This window comes from Plectrocnemia conspersa, unplaced genomic scaffold (genome assembly GCF_051122295.1).
Source record: "Plectrocnemia conspersa isolate PC_06_02 unplaced genomic scaffold, ASM5112229v1 ptg000001l, whole genome shotgun sequence".
Taxonomy (NCBI): domain Eukaryota; kingdom Metazoa; phylum Arthropoda; class Insecta; order Trichoptera; family Polycentropodidae; genus Plectrocnemia; species Plectrocnemia conspersa.
Window position 1 is genome coordinate 22,201,480 of NW_028277165.1, and position 22,564 is coordinate 22,224,043.

Consider the following 22,564-nt stretch of genomic DNA (forward strand, 5'->3'; position numbering starts at 1 on the left):
GTCTATAATAAAATGTTCATCATTTGAAATTTTAAAAATAATATTGCTCATTTTACCATATTCAAATTTATTTATATAATTTTTTTCACAAATATTTCAACGGTAAATGCTAAAAAAGAACCAATATAAGATTGGCAATTAGCTAATAACTAACAATCGACCGATTTTAAATTATAGAAAAAATTTAATTTGCAGGATGAGTAGAACCAGGGTAAAGTTCTGGCAAGTGCGGATATTAGAATAAAATGTGAGGCCCCTCCTTTTCAAATAAGGGTTATGTAACGAATAAAAAACTTATTCAATAATATATAAAATACACTAATATAGTATTGTAATTCCAAATAAATTTTCAAATAATTACAATATAAACAGTTCGACATTTTGATTCATCAAAATTACAAGCCTGCAAAAAAAATCTTTTGTAATTTTCAATATCAAAGTAATACATTCTAGAACTATATATTACATAGCTAACTTTAAAAAGGGACTCGATATAAAAAGTTTTCGAATCACTGCTAACAATCATTGTGTGTTGGAATTTGAAATGTCTATTATTTCCGAAACGTGGACTGTCAAAATAAAACACTAGATCGAACATGTTAATCTTAATAAGCCATAGTTTTTTGTATATTTTCTTTATTGCGACGAAGATAAACGTTAAGGAATGATTCATAGAGACACATTCAAGTTGTTCTGGCCCTTGTTTATTTTACACAAAGGATTCCAAGGGCCCCGCAAAAATTAAAGTGGAGTTTTGGTGGAGTGCGAGGTTGGCGTTGTCAAGGTACACGAATTTTACAGATACTCAAAGTCTGAGATGACAAAACCAACCACAGAATTCGCACAATTTTGATTTCATCATGTTTTTTTATGAGAATGAAATGTCGTTATATAAATTGCAATTTCATATTTTGTGATAAAAATAATATTTAGATGTTTTTATTAATTTTTATTGTGTATGCTCAGAGCCGGCCCTGCGTTTTTTTACTTGTAGTAAATTGAAGGTACCGTAAAAAATACAAGTTCAGTAAATGTTGAATTCCGTAGTTTTTAGGGATATTTTGGTAACTTTATTTATGCTCAATTATCATTTAAGAATATGTGCAATGTATGTTGCAGTGCCGAATGTGTCTACCAAGTATTTTCTTTCGATATAATTTCAGCCCGAAATAAGTTCAATCCATTTTATTCTGCGACATGTATGTATTACGAAGCCTTTCTCATTGACTGTCGTTAAGTTCAATTTCATTGTTTTCATCTATATCTCATAAACATCTAATTCAGTGTCTGATGTCTTTGTTTATATGGGCTATTCATAGTAGTTATTTAAAATCTTTATAAGCAATAATAGCCTTACTCAATTAGAGTAAAAATAGATATCCACTGTTCTACTAGTCACATTTATGTAGATCACAATGACAATCTTAGCTTTAGAGTGATAGGACGGTTGTATGTTGTATGACGACTCTCACTCCCCTGGTGCATTTGGTGTATTACAGTTTTGAGCTCTAGATAAGAGTATCTCGAAAAAGCTTATAACCTTTGTATATACGTGGGTTATACAAAATAAACAACTATTTACTTAATACTGATAACATGCTTTGTTTATTATATAAATACAAACAGACGTACGACTTCTACAATAGATATATCAATTACGTGCTGAGTTGTAGTAACAATTCCGATAATATGATTAATATCTAAGTAATAGATTATGGAGATAAAACTCAGATTAATGTTATATATTTAAAAGATTTTATTTTACAGATAATTAATACAAATTATTAAATAAATCACTTTAACAACATTGTTATTGAATGTGAAATATTGTTTTAAAACCAAATAATTTCCATTAGGTATTTGTACTTTCAATAAATAACACATAAATAAATATTAAATTAACTCTTATCAACAATAAAACATAACAAATATCCGAATCAAGGGATGTTATTATTTTGATTGATAATCAGAATAGTACTATGTAGTTACATTAAAGAGATTGAATATCACAATATAACTACTACATAATAATATGTGTATGCTCTAATTTTTATTGTCAATCATAAAGCAAACAATCCAGATTAAGCATTATAGATACAGAATTGACTAAGTATTATATTAATGCTTAGGTGCAATGTTGAGGTTCGATATTATAGACTGAACTACGTCCATAGAAGTATGTTTTCCGTTCAAGTCAGGCGTGTGGATTAAATCAGTACTGATGGTCTTTAAGATGGCTCCGGCGATCAATTCGGCGTGATAGTGATGTCCAAGATGCTCCAGCATGTCTACGGATGCGTTTAGCATGGCGATGGGGTTAGCAATGTTCTTTCCGGCGATGGCCGTACCTAAGAAAATATACATAAAAAAATTAAATACAATATAAATTTATATAAAAAATATATTAAACAATTCTTTACCAGTGTTTCTGGTTCCAGGCTCGAATACGGCATAGTTGTCGCCATAATTACGACCAGAGAGTAGACCAGCTCCTCCGACCAAGCCACAAACGACGTTGGATACTATGGTGCCATAGAGATTTGTCATGATCATCACGTCGAATTGATGAGGTCTAAAAAATTATATTTTTTTAAATGGTTTGAAATAATTATTTATAGCAGTTTTTCAATGTTTGGGTTTTGAAATTATATTATAATAAGTTGTGAAATTTTTTTATAGTCCCAATCTATCTTCCATTCTCTTATTCGTTTATCTGTTCTTATACGCTATTTATTTTTTAATAGTTAACATACCTAGAAACGAGCTGCATACAACAGTTATCGATGATCATGTCGTTGTGCTCAATTTCAGGGTATTCTTTGGCTAATTTGCGAGACGTTTCTAAAAACAAGCCATCGGACAATTTCATAATGTTGGCTTTGTGTATAGTTGTGACCTGAAAATGAGTTTAAGTTGTAAATTTCATTTTATTTATTTTCAAGTGTACAAAATACATAACACAACCTTCTTGCGACCATTTTTCTTTGCGAATTCGAAGGCGTATCTAGCGACACGTTCCGAATTTTCAGCAGTTACAACCTTCATGGATTCAACTACTCCTCTGACGGACTCGTGCTCTAACATAGCATATTCGCCTTCAGTATTTTGCCTAAAAAATAAAAATAGATAAAGAATGGCAAATAGGTACTACCTTGTAAATCCTGATTTATAAAATATTTATACAATTCGCTGATAAATGTATATAAAATGATAATAATAATATAGACCCCGAACAAATTAAAAAACCGACAATCGGCGATAAATAAAACAACATACCTAGCTAAAGCTATAATAGATGGTACATTAATATTACATAAAGAGAAAACTCTCCATAAAAAGACGACATTATACTTCTACAGCTTACAGTACTTGCTATTAACCTGTTAAACATAGTTTATAGTATACTTTCAAATATCATATTATAGACTGACTAAATATACAGAAGAAAATATTGTGAATTTCGCCCTGAAAGATTAACGAATGATGAAGTTACCAAAATATAACTTTAATAATCAAGCTGCAAATGACACAACTTAATCAATGAATCTCATGTAAATGATTGAACTGTCTATGTCATATATCATATTCAAAGTACAGATTTAGACCGATATCTCGAAAGGATTAAGAACCCAAAGCGGATTAGGGGCGAACTGAATAATCGCTTTAACCACTTCCCCGTGAAGTACTTTTTAAAAATAAACCAAAAATATCTGGTACAGACCCACTATTTCTTATGCAGCTGAATAAAAAAATGCAGCCATTGTAAAACAAATAAAAACATTAGTGCAAATTTAATTTTCAAAAAAAAATGGTTATGACTTTCTCGAAAAATTTGATGATGTTTGAAATGAGAATTCACAAAATACAAATTTCTGAGTTAGCTCAAGCATGACTGGGAAGGGGTTAATAAACACATTACCAATGGCAAGCCAATATTTTGGTTTTATGGCTTAAATTTAAAAATAAATGAAAAAAAATATTTGAAAGTATGTTTAAACATTGACTTTTTAAAATCTTGTTAATTTAAAATATTTGTGAAGTGTTTATATAAATCAATAAAATTATGATATTTTGATGAATATCATTATTTTTATTGACATCTTCAAATACCTTAAATGCAAAAAATGAATACAAATCGATAAATAATTACAATTTTATTTACTTTTCCGTAAATCTAGTGTTGAAGATATTGTCTATGGTGCTTTTTTGAAACCAAATTCTTGAATAGATATTGTATTATTTTTGATTAAATTTTTTTTAATTAATTTTTAAAGATATTGTTTATTGTACTTTTTTGAAACCAATTTTTAAATATGTATTGTATTTTCTGTTATTATGTTTTATATAAATACATTTTATTTTTTATAAAATTAGTTTTTTTAATAATAAATATTTTTTATAATTTTTACTTTTTAAAAATACCTACAAAATTCGCCGTTGAAAAATCATGTTTTAAAATAATAATATATAAAGAGCGCCAAAAATAATTTTTGCCCCGGGTGACCAACAAGCTGGATCATTGTATATGCATAAAATTTTCTGTTATCGGAATTTTTTTTAAAATAATTTGTCCAACATACATACACTAATTTAATAAGTTTATTCTTCCACTCTAGCAATAATTACTGATTAGTAAAAATAATGTAATAATGTACACTATTTTTACACAACTCCTCTCTTTTACAAATCGATAGGACTCCTTGCAAGACCAAAGATTCAGAAAAGATTTATGAGATACCTTTATATGAGAGGTTTTGATTAATATTTTGTCTTTCCTCCTTGTCTTTTTATTAAGAGCTAATCTTTAGGTTTCGGAACATCTTCAAGCAATGCAACTTTTCATGCTGGTTTTGGCAAGGACATCTGCACTTGTTAACTCGCCGATGGCGGTAGTCATCCAGCTTTTTAATACGCTGGCACTTTACATATATATCTGTTTAATGTCGTCTAATTTTAGTATTTTATAATTATTATTTAATTTTGTTTTCGACCATTGTGATGGTCGTATTTTAATAAATAAATAAATGTTGAGCAAGATTCAAAATAATATTAATTATACTTACTTTGAAAAGAAAAAAGTTAATAATAAAAAAACATCAAAATTAGCAGTAAAAAGATGGAACTTGGTCTTATAAAATAACACTAAAAATATAATACAAACCTAATAATGACTATGTCCACGTTATCGTGTCGGCTCGGAACGCCGGTGTAAGACCGACAATGCAACAAATTAACGTATAAGTCTAATTCGTTACGCAAAGCTACGTTCCTAGACAAGACTCCGGCTAATTCGCTCTTTGTTTCGATGTTTCCTTTAATGCCGACTCCGTTCCTTTTGATCGTGGTAATGGCGTATTCTAAATCGTCGTTGTTCTCGGCGTCCGGATTGATATCGACGACTTCGAAATCGACGGGAGCGCCTACAATTCTGCACAATACAAATATTGGTATTCGCAAGTGAATCGTTGAACGAAATAAATAAAATTTGTTTTAGATACCTGAATATTTCTTTGACGTATCCCATAAGTTCGGGACCGATTCCGCCGCCGGGCAGCATAGTGACGGCATGACGTCCTCCGTATTCAGCGATAGGAATGTTCGCCTGACGACGAATCACAGGGGTCTTGTGTTGCTGATCGAAATCGGATAGAGCTACGGCTGCTGCGTAGCCCCTTCTGCCTCCGACGGTCGTCGTAGCCGTCCTCAATGCCGTCCACAGCGACATATCTGTTCAAGGGCAGTATTTTTAAATCATTTATGTAACATTATGAGAACAATTATGACATATGTCACTTTATAATTTTATTTTAGTTCATATTTGGAAAAATAATATATCTGTTACATCTAGACTATCCGCGTAATATAATTATTGTATTATAAATAGGGTGTATTTATTAAAAATTAAGCGAAAAAGACAGCTTACTGAATATTTTTAGCGTAAAAGAATTACGCTATTGAATAACAGCTCGACCTCACAATTTTCAGTGTTGCTAGTGTGATAATATTTTTATTTTACTATAATTATTTTAGGCATATAAAATAATGCAAAATTAAATAAATTTAATAAAATTATTACATTGAATAAAAAGTTGAGTTTTTTTACATATATTCTATGTTTATATCAAAAGTTGACATAAGATAATGAATAGTCTACAAATAAAGTTCTTCTAATTCGTCTTTCAAAAACTTCAGACCTTTCCTCGATTTTATTTGTTCTTACTGTGTGAAAAATAAATTCCTTTTTTAAATTTATTGCATTAGTGTAATCACGAATGCTTATAGTTTTACCTCTGGTATTTATAAGCACTTATGCTATTTAACCTTCAAATTTTGTTATAAATTTAATATTTAACAATATGTATTCTTTAGTTCAATGAATAGTTTATCTGACAGGGATTTTTGCACCCCTCTGGGTACGTTAATAATCAAAATAAGTAAGCACTATATGCACATGATAACCGATTATTTTTGGCATGTGGTTGCGTCAAGACAACTTGCGCAACTTGCCACAAATTGGATGCAACGTTGGATGTTTTGCGTGAAAAGTTCTCATGTTGTATTATTTAACGTTTTGTAGGGTTATGCTAAGAGCCGTGTTTATGCCGACAAACCCAAGCGTTTAAGCACTTAAAAACCAAGAAGCGCCAAATTATAGTTGGGATACCGCCTGAAATATACGGAGAAGTCATCTAAAATTACATTGAAAGAATCGTCTGCCATTTAATTGATATTATTTTTCATAAATAATGAAGTACATGAAATGTTAGATTTCTTAAAAATATCCGAAGATATTCTTATATTTATGTGTGTATTTTATTTGTTATAAAGTTTGGAAACTAAAGTTGAATCAACCTTTATATTTAATATTTTGCTCTGGAAGAATAGAGACCCACACACGCTGCGACTATTATCAACGGTGCAGCGCGCGGCGAAGCGTGTTTGGGCGCTTTAGCATTCGGAGCGTCCATTTTGCGTCGCCATGTTGGATTTGTCGGACATGTTTGGTCGCCATGTTTAGTCGGGCGCACTTTATAAACATTGCGAATTGAAGCTGTCGGGGGGCGGCGCGGCCGGGCGTCTGGGCGCAGGCCGCTCCCTCGCGGGGCGCAACACCCACGGTAAGCCACCTTCGCGCTCGTCGTCGCTCGCGTACCTTCTGTGCCGGCACCGGCGCCAGGCGACTGTTTACAGCCAACTGTGCCCTTTTCTTTCTCGAGGGCTCACTCCCGGGGGCGCCGGCACTCTCTCGTTCGCCCTAAAATATATATTTATTCCTCGCGTGTATCTTCCTATTTTAGCACAAAACTTTTGATGCTATATAGTCGGTTACCTATTACTTTTTTAATATTTAGAAACTGTATTCTTTATTATTATATCGGTATCGATATGATAATGGATCAACTTTTGAATAAATAAACACCCTATCTTTGGAGCTTATTTAAAAGGCTATTTTGAAAGTCATTATTTATTATTCTAAGCTTTAGTTTTTGCGAGTAGATACTATTTCTGTAGAAAATATGTAGATTTCTATATAAACTGGATACGGAACCTATGCCTATGTATGAATATCTATTCTAGTTGCTAATCTTAAAATCATTCTCTATGCATAATTTAGTTTTAGATGCTTTCTGGACTAATTATATCGAGTTGTAAACATATAACAGGCTTCGATCGAAGAAAGCTGTTATTTAAAGGTGCAATTTTAGGAGTTCTCAATTAAACAATATCAAGTCTCAATAAATTAATTAATAAGACTGCAAACCCAACAAAATGTTTTGTTCACAACTTATAAAATAAAAAATACTATATGTATTTGTAAATTCGAAACAAATTGAAAAATATTTTTTTCTACTGTATTTCTTAATTCAATGCAAAAATTTACAAAATTCATTTATTTTATTTTTCAGGGCTAAAGAAAGTATTCACATAATTTCTTATTTTTCCTACCGTATAAAGAAGAGGAATTAGCCGACTCGTTTCCACGAATTGTAAAAATAGATTATAGAATGAAGAATCAGAGATATTGATGTATAAGTCAATCAGTAGAGACTTTTGTTAATTTGGTAATTGATAAATTCTAAAAGAGAGACTGTATTTCGAAGCACCATTGTACTAAACTTTTGTCCCAACATTATTACAAAGGCTGTTAACGTCTAATGTACAAATTTATAGCAATGACCGGAGATTAGTTCTAATTCATTCAGTTTAAATATTATATCTTTTTGATATATTAAATAATAACACTTATCTGAAACATCATCAGGTTTTCCGGGTCAGAATTTATATTAAATATTAAGGTTTATGCTGACACATGGTCAGATTCAATTTTTCGGCTGGCACTAGTGTTTTCGTATAAGATTGGTACAACTGTTCGACTGCAACGCCTGTATCTGTCATTAATATCTTGGAAGTTCTGACAATACATATTGATTAATTAATTTTTCTTTTTTTAATACTACTTAATTTCATTAAACAATTGTTCAAAAGGCAAAGATGCATATATGAGTACCACGATTGGAATGAGATAATTGTGCCAGCACGTTACTTTATTCTGACCATTATTATTTTTATTCTGACTGGTGCTAATAAAATTCTGATATATTTGATTTTACGTGTTTTTAAATCAGCATTTATTGTAACGATTCATAGTACACGTTGCATCGATTACTAGTTTTAGTTTCTAGATTATATATGTATGTATGTTATTTTTTAAAGGCTTGTATTTTTCTGGTCAGATTTATATTAACCCTTTCCGCTCGTAAGGTGCGTGAGACGCACCAGCGCTTGGCTCTATATTACTTGTAGGGTGCATCAGGTGCACCATTTTAATTAATGAAATATAACGTCGAGTTTTGGGTATTTCCTGTGCATGTTTTGAATGGCGTTTTTGCAGTGTTGTAGACAAGAGTTTCAAGAAGCATATTTTATCAAAAAAATATCATATTTACTTGAATCAAGCCGGGGAAAGCTCATTTATCGCGATAAGTCGAGGTTTTTTTGATGACTAAATTTAAATGCAGATGTGCCGTAGATTTCTCCCAAAGGCAATGGTTGGCGATCGTCCTTCGGTAGACATGCGTCGGTGACGTTTTTATTGCGTATTGGGTTTTCTACAGTCTCGGGTGTCCATAATTTGTGTCTAAGTAAGACTATAGTGATTAATAATTTTGTTTTAATTACTTATTTTTCCATTTTTTTAATTTTATTGTGATTTTATTTTTTTAAATTTTATTGTAAAAAAAACAGTGCTATCGCTGAATATAGTGATTGTAATGATAATATGTTTTGTAATGATAGTGATGGGGAGGATTTCATGTTTGATTTTTCATCTTCCAATGATGATAGTAAAGAATTAATGTCGAAATTAGGCCTTTTACCTTGAATCGAAGATGGAATACAGGCAATTAAAATAATAGCGAGGAAGAAACGATACCTCAATCAAATCGCACCACATCAGAAAATTGGAGAATAATAACTAGTAATGACAATGTACATTATAAATAGCAATATTTCCACCAAGTGATAAATGTCCTGGGCTCCAAGTTCCCACAAACTGTATACAATCTATTGATTATTTTCAATTATTTTACACTGATGAGTTGGTATACTAATAGAACTTGGGGATTTACGAAAAATTTAAAAATAATATTTTTCTATATTTGTTTCTTTAATTTATAATAAATTAATATCCCACATATTATTAAACGTAGTGTCTTTTTTCGTGCATCACTTTGTTTATTTTTATATAAAAATATGCTATTTAAGCATTATTAGCTCGAATATATAACATCACAAACAAATATGTACCATAAAGTTACTCATTAAAAGTTTTGTCTATTTTTAATTAAGAAATATATAAAATAATATGACATTAACTCTGCAACGTTTCATTTGATCTTCGATGGGACGTATTTTAGTTTTTAAAAATATACCTAACATCAGTTTATATAAACATAGATATACCATGTAGATTTTTTAATTGTTGTAAAACGGTACAATTTTGTATTTCTGCAAGCGATGTAAGCTTTCTTCGTTCGCAGGTAGATACGTATATCTAAAACTGAGCGGCATGTCTTTGTTGTTTGTGTATATTTACTTATTTATGGTTAAAATCTTTTTTGGTCCTATAAATGTTTTAAAATGGGTGGTCGCCCTATTGTGTTAATTTATTGCTATGGATTGTTAGAGAGAACCAAAAAAAATTAAAATGTAATTTAGAGAAATGTAAGTATTTGTTCGGATTTCTTCGTTTTTGGTATTAGTTTATTCATATTTATGCTCTACATATATAATTTTAATTTTTAAAAAGAATTTAACATTTTCCATTTTTCCCGAGCTGGCGACATACCTAGTACTTAAACGATTACGAGCGCAAAGGGTTAAGAGGTTAGAATACATCGGCCTGCCGGAATAAATATTAAATGGTCATAATTCATATTTGTTACAATTATTTTGACAGATGGTCAGGATCATCCTTTTCAGTTGCCAATATTGTTATCGCATAATGTTGTTATTGATCTATCGTCGGAGATTGGTAAAACTGGTCGATCTATCATTCGCATATTGGCGGTTCATTATCCATATCAAGCAGATTCGTTGAGACTCATTCATGGGGTACTCAATGTTCTGCCCAACGCCGCTCGCACCTAACCTGTCCAACAGTTTACGTACGTTTGAGATATTTTATAAGATATTTCTAAAATAAATAATTTATTGTCCAGTTTTATTTATAAATATTATATTTTTTTAATTCACATGATTGTCCTATACTTTTATATTAACCATTTGATATTTATTCTGACCTTGAATAATTTAATTATGACCAGGCTGTTAATATTATTCTGACCATTGAGGTTTGATTTTTATTCTGATCCAAAGTGAATTTAAATTCTGACCATTTAATTTGTTGCTTTTTTTTAAAGTAAAAAATAAACCCGGCTATGAAAATTGTCCGGTATTTTTTGAAATAATAGTAATGTGGATTCTATTGCTGTAATTGTCTCTTTGTTCGTCTTTTTAAACGCGTCATTTCACAGCAATTACAATTTATAAAAATAATTTCGCCATTAAGATTTCACTAGTTTATTTATATGCAATGCTGTATTTATATGTAATGTTATTACTTTTCTTTCTTATAGCATGAGCAATTACGAAATTATTAAATAATTAATTTAGGCTGCGGTCACACTAAATCCGAAATTCATTTAGCTTCCGAGGATGAATACTAGTTTTCTACTAGCTTTCACCGGTGACTAGTACTCTTTTAGAAATAGATTCAATGAAATAACCGGTAAACGAAATATATTTATACCATAAATAAAACATCAGATCAGTGACGATTGAAATAATATATTATTTATTACTTCACTCGCGGTTTTAAACATGGCTAAATTTTGTTACCAATTTTTTTTGTCCAATTTCGTAATTTCGTCCAAATTACGAATGTAAATAGGTATATCCGTAGTGGAATATACAAATCACAAACATGATAATAATTATGCAGCTAATTCGTGAATGATTTTTTCCAAACGATTTTGCAAAATAAATAAAATATCAATATTATAGAGATACACTCGCATCGATCAACTGAGAGTTCATTTTATGAAAATATTTACTATGTTTCAATATTCCTGGAAAAAATAAAACTTTCTAGGATCCAAAAACAATAAAGAATGACGAATGTGTTGTGCTAAATTTAAATGGGTAAGAGCTGTAACAACAATGTTAAATGCTCCCCAAAAGTTGATTTTAATACTGACCCTCTACGGCAGGTCTCGGCAACCTTTTTTGGCTTCGGGTCAAAATAATTAATATGTGACTATTAAAAAGAATATTCTTGTCAGTGAATATTTTTGGTCCTAACAACCATATATGTGGTCTAGTCGTGACATCGTAACACGTTGAAAAAATTATATTTGCAGAACTGAAATGGGTCACTTCAAATCACCAAACGGGTCACTTGGTGACCCGCGGGTCATAGGTTGCCGAGCCCTGCTCTACGGTTCTCTAGGGCATAGTTTCTTAACCAGTGGTCCACGAAGATTTTTGGGTGGGCCGCAACTAATAAAATTAATATCACATCTGTTCTGTATTCGTTTGTATTTGCATAGGGCTATTTAGAAATCGTTGTAAATAGCCCTATAGGAATTCTGGAAGATCTATAAATAATACTGAAAACTCATATAATAATTGATTTTTATTATTTCAATAAACAATCGAATTTTATGCTGTATTTTATGGATTTTTAAAATATATTTCTTGTTACTGACTGTTTTAGTAAACTTAAATATGTTTATATTAGCATACTGTGTTGCAAACTTAATTGTTTTGAATAAAAAATCCATTATATAAATATTTATTATTTTATTCCAATGTTGATGGTCCGCAAAACATTTTTTGATTTTTTTGGTGGTCCGTGGATGTAGAAAGGTTAAGAAACTATGCTCTAGGGGACCACGGATCTGTTTAAGAAACACTGTTACAGACACTCGTGTAACTCGCGCGAAAACCACCTATCTGAATTGTTTCAAATCTTTGATATTATTGTAATAACATTATTTATCGTAACCTTGCTGTATTTTGAGATGTATTCACTTCCAGTAGTCTTACAATTTTTCAGCAGCTCCAAGTCATTTTTAGTGAATTTCTCAATAATTATGTAATAAAAGTAGGTAATTAAGTAATATAAGTAGGGAAAAAAATCAGGTTTTAATATATATATATTTATAAATAGAGGTTTAAATTACGATGACTCTTTATTTGACAAATTAATTTTAAAATTTAAGTATGATACTAAGAAAAAAAGGTAGATAATTTTTTACAAATTTCACAATAATAAGTTGTTTATTATTTTCTTTTGTGGTCCTCAAATTCTGATTATGATCTGTTTAAATATGTACATATTTAAAAAGAGAACCTTGATCGGAATAAAATATTCGATCAAAAAATGCATTCTGGAACATAATTCATTCTCATATTTATGATAACCCTAAAGAATGTCACTTTTAAGGGTTTTTCTATTTGTTCTCAAGTTTCAATATAACCATTGAAATGTAAGTTTAGTTTAAATAATAATGAATTACTTCAGAAATATACAAGATGTTCACGGCGGTACGTCACGACTATTGTATCAAGCACTGCTGCATCTGCTGAGCAATCTTAGGTAGACCATTTTTTATTAATCTCAGATGTTGAATGTCATAGAATCAAAAATTTGTTTTGTTTTAAGCCATTACCTGATGTTTCTGAAATAAAAAAAAACAACAAAATAGATATAAATTATTTAAAAAACAGCTTGAAAAAAATACCAAGTCCACCTCACATGAGAGTTCAAAGGGTTAAATGATTAGATTTTCCAGAGACTTATGGCTTAACTTTTTTATTGAAATAAAATATGAGCTTACGTGTCAAATATATTTATTCATAATTTACATCTACTAAATTATATTACGTTCTCGTTACATATAAATAAAAAAAATTATACAACATTGCAGATTATGTATTTTTCGTTAGACCTACGTATCACCGCGATCGAGTACGTCTGCGCGAATAATATCAATCGGGTCGAGTCGCCGATCGGAAGACAGTTCACTCCGGCATCGGCTCTATCAGTATTTCGAAAGGCGGCGGTTTTTTTAAGTGCGGGTGGTGGGTCTTTATGTGCGCCTTGAGCGCCGAAGACTGCTGATAGGGCGAGCCGCACGTAGAGCACACGTAGGGCCGCTCCCCCGTGTGCGTCCGAACGTGCGAGACCATGTCGCTCTTCTGAGTGAACGCCCTCCCGCAGTGGGTACACTCGAAAGGTTTCTCGCCCGTGTGCGTCCGTCTGTGGTTCTTGAGAGTGCCGAGCGCCGTGAAGCGTAGCGGGCAGAGGTCGCATGCGTACGGCCTCTCGCCCGAGTGGATCCTCCTGTGCTTGACGAGCGAGCTAGAGGTGGTGAAGCCGGTGCCGCATGTGTCGCACACAAACGGGTGCTCGCCCGTGTGCTTGCGCAGATGCGCGTCCAGCTCTCCCTTGGAGACGAACTTGGCGAGACACGTCGGACAGCCGAACGGCTTGGTGGCGGAGTGCCTCATCAGGTGCTGCTTCAAGTTGGTGTTCTGCGAGAATCCCTTGCCGCATATGGAGCACAGATATGGTTTTTCGCCGCTGTGCGTCCGCAGGTGGTCTTTGAGAGTAGAGAGCATGTTGAAGCCTTTGTCGCAGTGTGGACACTGGTGGCGTTTCTTGCCTGTGTGGTTGTTCATGTGCAGGATGAGCTGATCGGGGCGGGTGAAGGCGCGGTGGCACAGCGTACACTTGTTGGCCTTCTCTTCGTTGTGCGTCAGCAGGTGCTGCTTGAGGTTTTTTCTCTTGGTGAATGCTTTTCCGCAGAGGGTGCACGAGAAGTGCGTCTGTCCTTTGGGCAGGGGGCCGGAGTGCTTGGTCATGTGGGCGGCGTACGAGTGCTGGTTTTCATACTGGAGGTCGCATGCGGCGCACTTGTACATGACTTGGAGCACGAGCCTTGTCTCTCCCTCGCCGCTGTCCGCACGCTCCTCTTTGATGGTGGCGACAGCACCGCTCGCCCCGGGCGCGTCCGGGACTCGCTCGTCGTCCGTCTCTTCTTCGCTGTCCTCCTCGTCGAAGGAGGTGGCGTTCTTGCGCTTGGGCAGTTTGTCTCGGTGGCACGCTCTCAGGTGCTTGGCCATCGACGCTTTGTTAGGGGCGTCGACGCCGCAGTACCGGCAGTCGTACTTGACGACAGCTTTGAGCGAAATGGCGTTCATGACGGCGTCGACGTCCACGACGGCATGGACGCGCTGCAGGTGCTTGCGCAAGTGGTCGCGCCGAGCGAATGCGCGCTCGCACTCGCTGCAACGCAGACCTTCGCCCTGGTGCGCGGCCATGTGCCGCTTGAGCGACTTGCCGTTCGAGTAGGACTTGCCGCAGAGGGCGCACGGATGCGGCTTGGGCTTGCGGACGTCCTCGTCGTCGACGCTGGTGGTCGCCTTCTCGTGCAACTGCGTCTCCGGTTCCACCTTGAACATGAAGAAGTCTTCGTCGTAGTCGCGGTCGCTAGCCTCGTACGCCGGCATCGCGTCCGCCGGCAGCTCGTCCTTGACGACGGCGCGCGACATGAGCGCCTCGGCCGAGCGCTCCGCCATGTATTGGTGGTAGAGCGAGTCGGAGCGCTCGCAAAGCCGGCGGAAGGCCACGGCCGTGTCGAGCGAGGCGGCGCACCTGTCGCACAGCTGACGCGGCAGCCCGTCGTCGACCGACACCCTGACGGAGGCGACGGCGGCGAGGTGGCCCGACAGGTCGGGGCTCGCGTCCGCCGCCAGCGGGAAGATCGGCAGCATGGTCTCGCCCTCGCACATGCACGCGCGGCACATCCTCTCGAAGTTGAGCTCCATGGCTGAGCCGCGTCCGGCTCAGCCGCCACCGCGCGTCGCCCGACGCGTCGCGCCGCTCTTGGCCATAACGCGCCGTCGCGCCGCCATGCCCGCCTAGCCTGCGCGCGCACCTCTTCGCCTCTTCGCCTCGTATTCTTTTACTTACGTTTTCTTTTCCGCTTTCCGTTTCAGATTTTAATTTTAAGCGAAGCCATGGCCGGACACGCCGACATTATGTGCGAAGTCGAGATTTCTGACGGGATGGTCGAGATAGACACCGAAGATCAGGTATGCTACAATAAATAAATCATACGATCAGGCCGCGTAGCGATACATTTTTAATACACCGAAACCACCCTTAAATATTTTAAATTAGTAATAAATAAATATTTTTTTTCACCATTTTAAATATCATTTACACACTTTTTTGCGTCTACAAAAACAGTTATATACACTACCAGTCAAAAGTTTAAGACCAACTGTTATTTGTAGATATTTTTAATTTAATTAGGTAAATTACATAAATAAACATTTTATCGTCTTTTCATCAAAAAACCTACCCCTGTTGGATAACATCGCTATATCTATTCTTGGCATTCCAATAACTAAATTTTTCAATGTAGTGATTGATAGTGAGTGCTGGCGAATTTTCTATAAGCTCGATTAGATTTAAATCTGGCGATTGGGGTGGCTAAATCATATTTTTAGTATTTCTTTTATTTGTAAAAAACCTCCTGCACATTTTAGAATGGTGATAAGGATCGTTTTTTTTTAAATAAAATCTGGCCTGTTTAACCCCTTCCCGGTCATGCTCAAGTAAATTCGGAAATTTGTATTTTGTGAATTCTAATCTCAAAAATCACCAAATTTCTCGAGAAAATTATCATTGCCTTTTTTTGTTAAAAATTATATTTGTACAAATATTTTACAATAACTGCATATTTTTTTAACCGCTGCATAGAAAAAGTTAGGTCCGTGCAAAAAGTTTTAATAAAAGTCATAATTTAAAAACGTTCTGTGACCGGTAAGTGGTTAAATGTCTACCCATAGGTAGCACTTGCTCTTCTAAAAATGCTTTACATTTTTTTTAAAATCCCGTCTATTTTTACGAGGTTTTCAGCTCTCGCTGTTGAAAAACAACCCCACACCATAACTCAACCCCCACTTTGCTTAATAGTTGGCACAATATGCTGCCTGTCGCCTAATTGATCCAAACAAACTCTCCGATTTGATCCAAACATTTCAAATTTTGATTCGTCAGGCCATAAAGTCTGCACCAATCAAGTGTCCAATTTCAATGCCTTTTATCACAGTCTTTTCATTTTCTCGTGACAAATTATTTTTGGCAAAATGATTCTTCAAAGTATCGCTACCCTTAACCCTTTGCCTGCGGCTGGTATTTTTTAACATTATTTCGCAGTTTGCTAATACCGTTATTTTGATGTAATCGTAGGACTTCCACATCGAGGTTTATCACAATTTAATCCTGTATCTTTAAATATTTTGGTGACTGTGTACTGTGGTCTTTAATTTTTAGCCAATATATCGCCGTATTCTGTTGAAGAGCGACAATTGCAGCTCCTTTTCCAGCCATCGAATAATTTTTCCACTCCATTGTAGCAAGAGATTTTTATTTTTAACGCCCGCAAAACCAACGTATGTAAACAGTCCAAAAGGACGAAACTAAATGAAAAAGGGAACAAAAAAATCTCCAGATTGTTGTTTGTATAGTTTCGAATGTACGTAAATGAATGTGCATAAAAAGAAAATTGAAAGAGTTGTTAAACCATCGCCATCTCATATTTAACATCTTGACCGGATTAGTTACGCTGTTTCTTTTATGACACTCTGTGTAGAATAAGAAAGGGCGAGTCTAAAAAACCATATGCCATAATATTATTATGGCAAATACAGAAAATAGCAGATTCTTTTGCATCACCTTTTATACTTAATGTTGAATGCGTTACAAAAATGTTTTCTTCACATAATAATTTGTTTCGTTATATTTTTTAGTATGAGGAGATCGAGACATCTCAGTACGAAGAGTACATAGGTGAAGATCAGTACGAAGAGGTAGAGGAGCAAGTTATCGGGATGCCGAATTTAGAAGAAGGCAATAAATATGGTCGAGGGCATAGCTCGATTTTCCTCGTTCATTTCGTTTGCGTTTTTCTAAATTTCGTTTTTGAATCACAGGATCCGACGAGGTCATCTTGGGAGGCTCGGCTCACGAGGAAGTTTTGGACGTGACCGGCGATCCTCTCTGCACGGTTTATCCGTCTTCCCTAGCCAGCAACTGTAGCATCATTAGAGTGCCTAATAATGCCCAAAATAGGTTATTATTATCGACGTTACATCTTAAGTATTGTACGGTGAACAGCGTTAAGATTGATTTGTTATATTATAGAACCGAACAGCATAGAAATCAACTCAGACCCAACGTGTCACATTTGGTATCAATGAGTATGATTTTTCAGTATTTGTGTTGTACGTAATTGTTGTGTTCCGCTAATTTTGTATTTGTTTCAGACGACGATATTAACATGGGCATGGTAGGAAATCCTGCAATGTCAACGAGCATCATCAATAGAGGCTCTCGAAGATGGGAACAGAAGCAAGTGCAGATTAAAACGATGGAAGGAGAGTTTAGTGTTACGATGTGGGCGACCGGAGAAGACGATGGTGAGTTTTATCTTTTATGATGTAGAATCTATATTTTGGTAATATGGAAACATTTTGTGAGAGCAAAAAAACGCACCATCATTGCACAATGTGCTACTCTTGAACCATCTCTGAAGTAGATGATTATAGATGTCTTCATTGTCTTTACAGCTGCCATTCTTTTGGGAGCCCGTCGAACGGGCTCTTTTTTATGTGCTTCAGTTGATAAACCCGACAATATATATGGCTATTTCGGAAACTTTCTTTTTCTTAGATAGACTTGGTTTTCATTCATTTGAAATTAATGCTTCATTTTGTTGAAGTTTGTTAAATGCGATCCTGACTTTCAATGCTAAAGTGTGAAGGTTTACTAATTTGATTTTATTTTTGAAATTGTCATGAAACTAATTCGTTAACTTATCCTCTCCATTGACATTTTTGGTTCATTTTGTTAGACCCACCAGCATTTTGAGTGTAAATCTTAATAAATTTACAATGGCTTGCTTATAATCGATTAATAAATTTGTATTTTGCAGACGACGGTTCGAATCCCGAACCCGACCCCGACTACACGGAATACATGTCCGGGAAGAAGATACCGATTGAGGGTATCCCCGGATTGGATTTATCCGATCCTAAGCAGCTAGCCGAATTTGCGAGACCCCTCCACAAAGTCAAAGTGAAAAAGCAGCCACAGGACGGCTTGGATCGAACTATAGGTGGATATATAATGATCCTTCATCTTAACTTAAGATTGAGAACCGAATCGTTACGAGATTTAAGTTGCAGGTTGCCCGCACAAAGGGTGCAGTAAAATGTTCAGAGATAACAGTGCCATGCGAAAACACCTCCACACTCACGGTCCTCGGGTACACGTTTGCGCTGAGTGCGGTGAGTTTAGTGATTAAATTTGTATGAGATAAAACTACTTTGAATTGCACTGACATTTAACACTTGCGATGGTATTAGGTATAATTAATTTTAGTTTAACTTTGACTTAAAAGATTGAATTTTTTTCGGGACAACTTTCAAATAAATCAAACAATAAGATTTGAATTCTTCAGTAATCAACAATATCACCATACAATAAGATTTTTGCGACAAAGATTTATATATAAAATTACATGTTAATTTCAAATCAATCATTAGCTTTTTCCATATAAGGTCCGGTGTTTTAGATATTGTCAATTTGGTTTTGTTTTTACACAATTTAAAAAAATAGAATAAAATATTTTCTATAGGGCGAGTCAAAAAAAATCTTTAATATTTTTTATTTTGTAACGTGTTCAATGGAAACTTTTTCAATAAGTTTCATTCCTTTAGTACAAGCTGCAAGCTTGATTAGTACGTCACTTTTTTCATGTTAAGTGTTTCGAATTTTTATCTCATTTTTAAGGTTTTCATTTGTCTCACACTCATATTATGATACATACGTATGTATATTGCATTGATTTATAAAATAAAACAGTTTTTGATTAAATTAATACTTTTTTAGTCAAAGTATGTTTGAGAATGAGTTAAGATTTCTCTGTTAATGTATTAATTTAATTCATATAGGCTCACGTTATTTATGCTGAATTGTATTTTTTGGAAGAACCTAAATATAAATTTAATAAACACAAATACTATGTAGGCTACTTTAAATGCGCCTCTCATTCGTTTTCAACAGGCAAAGCTTTCGTGGAGTCTTCAAAGTTAAAGCGACATCAGCTGGTTCACACGGGCGAGAAACCTTTCCAATGCACCTTCGAGGGCTGCGGTAAAAGGTTTTCATTAGATTTCAATTTGAGGTATCTAAATTAATTTTGATTTATTTGTTCTATTTATTTAAGTTTCAATATTAATCCCGTTTTTTTTCTCAGAACACATGTACGTATCCACACCGGCGATCGGCCATACGTATGTCCCTTCGACGGTTGCAATAAGAAATTTGCCCAAAGCACCAATCTCAAGTCTCATATCCTCACCCACGCAAAGGCCAAGTCAGTACAATCTTATCATTAAATGTATGTTTTTTATGTCTTGTTTTAGCCGTTTTCTACGCTATGATGTTCGTCGTGTATTTGCCGATTGCGCTGATTTTTTTATTTATTCTGTCAACAGTCGGTCGAGAAATTCCTTGAACAGAAGTTCGATGGGTTACGACTCCGGATCCATGGGACAATACGTTCAAATCAACTCGCCCGAGGATCAGCAATTCATCGTTTACACGGATTGAGTCGCCGATTGTGATATGTGACGATGGATTAATAAGTTTTCGTTTTTAACTGAAAGATAACTAAAGGATAGTGTGAGTATGATTTCAATGATATTGTAATTCAGTGGTCTCCCAAAGCTCGTAATCGTTCATCGCTATTATTAATATGAATTTTATGTTTTTATTTTTATTATAAATTTATTTTACCTTGCAAATCAAATTTAATATTTTTACCTATCATTTTACTATTCAGATACATTAATATATTTTTTTCTTCCTTGAATTACTATTTATTGATGCAACATAAAAAAAGAAGTTCATTGCTCTTGAAGGGCACTAATATATTTATATTTTGGAGACCATTGTTATAGACAGTCATACTCCGTCCACGATTATAATAATTATATAAATTTTACACGCAAGTCTTACGGCCATCGTAGCTTTTGATACAAAACTAAGACGCCGTGTTAGTTGAATAACATTTCAATAAATATTTTTTTTATTTAATAAGTAAAACATTTTTTATATAAGAAAAAAGTGATAATTGATAGTGTAATTAGTTGTGCGTTTGTGGTATGGTATCGTGGTGATACCGTGTGCAAAAGTGACATTTATCAAACGATTTTACGGAAATCTCACCGTGGACGACTTTACCGATGTAATTTTAAATAAATTTTTACGAGACCTGAATTGACTTGTCCACTCACAACGTTTTTTCGGTTCATTGTACTTATCGTTGCAATGTGTGAGACTTTTTTATTTAAGTACTCTGCCAATAAGATTATAACTACTGCTCAAACAGTGTTAGATTTTTCATTTTTTATTTAAATGGAAATTAATTTATTTACGTCATTTTAATGCATTGTACAATTAGACGTAATTTCTCTGTTGTTGTAAGTTTTTTTAAGGCAAAAAATATTTGTATATTTTTGTAATTTTATCCCATGTGAATCCTAAATCTTCAACAACGAGATATTCCTGTTAATATTATATCCATTATTTTGATATTGTGTAAATGAAAAAATCCAGAATTATTATACTTTTATAAAATGATTGTGATTAAGTTAAAAGTATACATGATGTGCATATATACAAATAAAATTATATTCTTTTTTAATTCAAAATTTTATATTCCATGAGCAAAAGTCGTAGATCGATCAGCTTAACGATTATTTTCCAAATAACATTTCTAAATTCTTATCGAAAAGAAAGAGAAAGAGAGAGTATTAGTGTGGTGCTAACTCTTTAAAATGTCAAGCTTATACTTAGCGTAGCATGTCATTTCCTTGTTTTTATTTTTTCACATGGCGACTTTGAATATGAAGAATAATAATATGTACATATTTATGTATAAATGCATGCATACACACATACATATGTGCATGTAAGATAAGGAAGTGTATTTTCAAATATGACTAATTTTTCACAATAAAAATGATCAAAAATAAATGTTTTATTTTTATTTATATTAATTTAATCAAAACGGTACTCAAAAATATTTTATGTAGTTTTATTATATTAGAGACTGACAGAACATTGGGTTTCAGTTTTGTCAAAACTGATGTTTAAATTTTTATTAAGAAAAATTTATAGAAAAAACCGATTCCTTCCTGTTATCGGGGCATTGTTTTATTTTTAGCTTAGATTAATTCTTTTTTAGTAAATGCTCAAAATGAAGTCTTCAGATGCATAAATTCATAATTATGTAAACAATTTACCTCGTAATCTGAGACAATGCTGGCAACTTCACTGTTATGAGCTGAGAAAGCTTTTCTAACACACCCTTGAGCTGGTTATACATGATGCTATTTTTGTTTCAGAAAATAATTAGATTAAAGCCATTTCCTAATTCAAGACAAACAAATAGAATACCTACTTCACGATTAGAACACTAAAACTAAGAGTTGGGATATATCATCCAGAGCAGGATCTGTATAGATTGATGCATATTTATTGTACTATTTTTGTACACAGATTTCATACATACGGCGATAGAAAAGGGTATAAAGCATATAAAATACATGAGAGAATAGTAAATTGCTACTACTGGTGTCAGAAAAAATTACTGGTGTCAATCAATATATTGTATCACAACAAAGGTGATGGTAAAAATGTGAAATGGATATAAAAGTTAAAATTCGAGAAATTCTTAGTTTATAATTTCACAAAAACATAGAATTTGAATATAAATAAATTTGTTGGCAAAACATTTGGGTAACTTTTATGTATGATTACTACAAAAGGTCCAAAAAATAACAATTTCTTTAAATAAATTGATGTTTCATTTAATTATTCATTACATAAAATACTGTATATATAATATAATAAATA

General features: G+C 33.9%; 3 protein-coding genes across 13 annotated transcripts; 1 reads left to right on the forward strand and 2 right to left on the reverse strand.

Moving 5' to 3' along the window:
- Positions 1 to 1,577: 1,577 nt before the first annotated feature.
- Positions 1,578 to 6,019, reverse strand: Idh3g (Isocitrate dehydrogenase (NAD(+)) 3 non-catalytic subunit gamma). Its single transcript, XM_088199365.1, has 7 exons — positions 5,924 to 6,019; positions 5,499 to 5,727; positions 5,162 to 5,428; positions 2,965 to 3,109; positions 2,754 to 2,896; positions 2,421 to 2,572; positions 1,578 to 2,348 (listed from the first exon to the last, which is right to left on the reverse strand). The coding sequence occupies exons 2-7, from the start codon at positions 5,723 to 5,725 to the stop codon at positions 2,119 to 2,121; spliced, it is 1,164 nt and encodes a 387-aa protein (XP_088055491.1). The 5' UTR covers positions 5,726 to 5,727; positions 5,924 to 6,019; the 3' UTR covers positions 1,578 to 2,118.
- A 926-nt stretch (positions 6,020 to 6,945) lies between these two features.
- LOC148239238 (transcription factor YY2-like) lies at positions 6,946 to 21,682 on the forward strand. Of its 11 annotated transcripts, none has more exons than XM_088199302.1 (11): positions 6,946 to 7,118; positions 15,568 to 15,663; positions 17,389 to 17,500; positions 17,572 to 17,710; positions 17,783 to 17,838; positions 17,905 to 18,057; positions 18,573 to 18,755; positions 18,820 to 18,927; positions 19,706 to 19,826; positions 19,899 to 20,042; positions 20,140 to 21,682. In XM_088199302.1, the coding sequence occupies exons 2-10, from the start codon at positions 15,589 to 15,591 to the stop codon at positions 20,038 to 20,040; spliced, it is 1,089 nt and encodes a 362-aa protein (XP_088055428.1). In that variant the 5' UTR covers positions 6,946 to 7,118; positions 15,568 to 15,588; the 3' UTR covers positions 20,041 to 20,042; positions 20,140 to 21,682. The 11 variants fall into 11 exon arrangements, with proteins under 11 accessions (XP_088055428.1, XP_088055393.1, XP_088055435.1 ...); XM_088199267.1 differs by having other exon boundaries at positions 19,899 to 20,018; XM_088199309.1 differs by having other exon boundaries at positions 18,826 to 18,927.
- On the reverse strand, positions 13,400 to 15,607 carry LOC148239239 (uncharacterized). Its single transcript, XM_088199256.1, has one exon. The coding sequence runs from the start codon at positions 15,394 to 15,396 to the stop codon at positions 13,588 to 13,590; it is 1,809 nt and encodes a 602-aa protein (XP_088055382.1). The 5' UTR covers positions 15,397 to 15,607; the 3' UTR covers positions 13,400 to 13,587.
- Positions 21,683 to 22,564: the final 882 nt, after the last annotated feature.